Source organism: Peromyscus eremicus, chromosome 4 (assembly GCF_949786415.1).
Source record: "Peromyscus eremicus chromosome 4, PerEre_H2_v1, whole genome shotgun sequence".
Classification (NCBI taxonomy): domain Eukaryota; kingdom Metazoa; phylum Chordata; class Mammalia; order Rodentia; family Cricetidae; genus Peromyscus; species Peromyscus eremicus.
The window spans coordinates 63,560,102-63,561,966 of NC_081419.1; the positions used below are offsets into that span (position 1 = coordinate 63,560,102).

General features: G+C 34.6%; 1 protein-coding gene across 1 annotated transcript; it reads left to right on the plus strand.

Moving 5' to 3' along the window:
* The first annotated feature begins 520 nt into the window (after positions 1–520).
* LOC131908248 (olfactory receptor 5T9) lies at positions 521–1,507 on the plus strand. Its single transcript, XM_059259299.1, has one exon. It carries the CDS (start codon positions 521–523, stop codon positions 1,505–1,507), a length of 987 nt encoding a protein of 328 aa, XP_059115282.1.
* Positions 1,508–1,865: the final 358 nt, after the last annotated feature.

Here is a 1,865-nt window from a genome sequence, read left to right on the forward strand (position 1 = left end):
TGTCAAAATAAATAAAGGCAACCTTGAATGAGTTTGAAATATAAGGCAAATTCAGGCCAGGTTCTATTATCTTATATGCACTTATTGATATGGACACAGTTTTCCTCATTTAAATTCAAATTATCTCACCATCTATATATGGCTGCTCATATTTTATATTCAAGAATTGAGGAAAATTATTACATAGACCCTGTGTAGAACCTAGGATGCATCCTGAGGTTTATAATTATGAATACAATGTAGTATGAAAGTAGGTAAGAAACTTTAACAGAGAGAAGAGGGCATTTTCAAGATTAGATTGGGTGCTTCTGAATATAAAAATCACAGCAAAAATGTGAAAATATTTTTTCAATTTATTTTTAACAGAGTAATGTATCTACTTGGTCTCAACTTCCTTGTGACTGCTGATGCCACCAAGGATAAAGGCTTTGTTATGATTTCCTTAAACATGAACCCAGGGATGTGATGAGTGGAGAGAGTTCTCGAAGGGTATTGGTCTTGTATCCTATAATGCTAAAAAATGTCACGAAGTCCACTAGGTTATGATGTACAAAGAATTCCAGTGAACAATGTCACAGACATCACCATGTTTATACTAACAGGCTTTACAAACGATGCTGATATGCAAGTCTTCTTATTTCTCTTGTTTCTTGCCATCTACCTTTTCACTCTTATAGGTAACCTGGGACTGGTTTTGCTAGTCATTGGAGATTCCCGGCTCCATAATCCCATGTACTATTTTTTAAGTGTTTTATCATTCCTAGATGCCTGTTATTCCACAGTTGTCACCCCAAAGATGTTGGTCAATTTTCTTTCAAAACATAAATCCATTTCATATCCTGGATGTGTGACAGAGATGTTTCTCTTTGTTACTTTTGGAACCACAGAATGCTTCCTATTGGCAGCAATGGCTTATGACTGTTACGTAGCTATCTACAACCCCCTTCTGTATGCAGTGAACATGTCACCTAGAGTCTACTTACCCCTCATCATTGCTTCGTATGCAGGTGGAATTATGCATGCTACTATACACACAGTAGCTACTTTTAGCCTTTCTTTCTGTGCATCCAATGAAATTAGGCATGTCTTCTGTGATATTCCTCCATTGCTTGCTATTTCATGTTCTAACACACATATAAACCAGCTTCTGCTCTTCTATTGTGTGGGTTCCATTGAGATCATCACCATCCTGATTGTCCTGGTGTCTTACAGTTTTATACTCTTTGTAATTCTTAAGATGCATTCTGCTGAAGGGAGGAGAAAAATCTTCTCTACATGTGGATCTCACCTCACAGGAGTGTCCATTTATCATGGGACAATTCTTTTCATGTATGTGAGACCCAGTTCCAATTATGCCTTGGAACATGACATGATAGTGTCCACATTTTACACTATTGTGATTCCAATGTTGAATCCCATCATCTACAGTCTGAGAAACAAAGATGTTAAAGAGGCAATGAAAAAAATTTTTGAGAGAAATTTATTCATCAATAAAGTACATTTTTAAAATATAATAATGCTAAAAATAATGACCATTGTATGCCTGTATTTTACAAAGAAAAAAAATCCTGAAATTTTTTTAAGATTGCCTATGTTCCAAAATGTTAGAGCTGACTTGTTAGTACTATCTCTGTTTCTGTTTGTCAAAGATAGGAATGAATAGCTATGGATAAATTGAAACATGGTTATATTAAAATACTATTGATACATATGTTTTTGTCATTCATTCATTTAATTTTTCTGTAGCATTAATGTCATCAGGAGTCTATTCTTTGTAATCTTATCATACAGGTTATAATAAACTCTCTTTACTCACTCTAAATTGAATATGTCATTCTTCATTTCCCCTTCCCTAGCTTTAATGC

Excerpts from the sequence above, each read along its gene's own strand:
- LOC131908248 (XM_059259299.1), top strand. The coding sequence starts at position 521 with ATGTCACGAAGTCCACTAGGTTATGATGTACAAAGAATTCCAGTGAAC.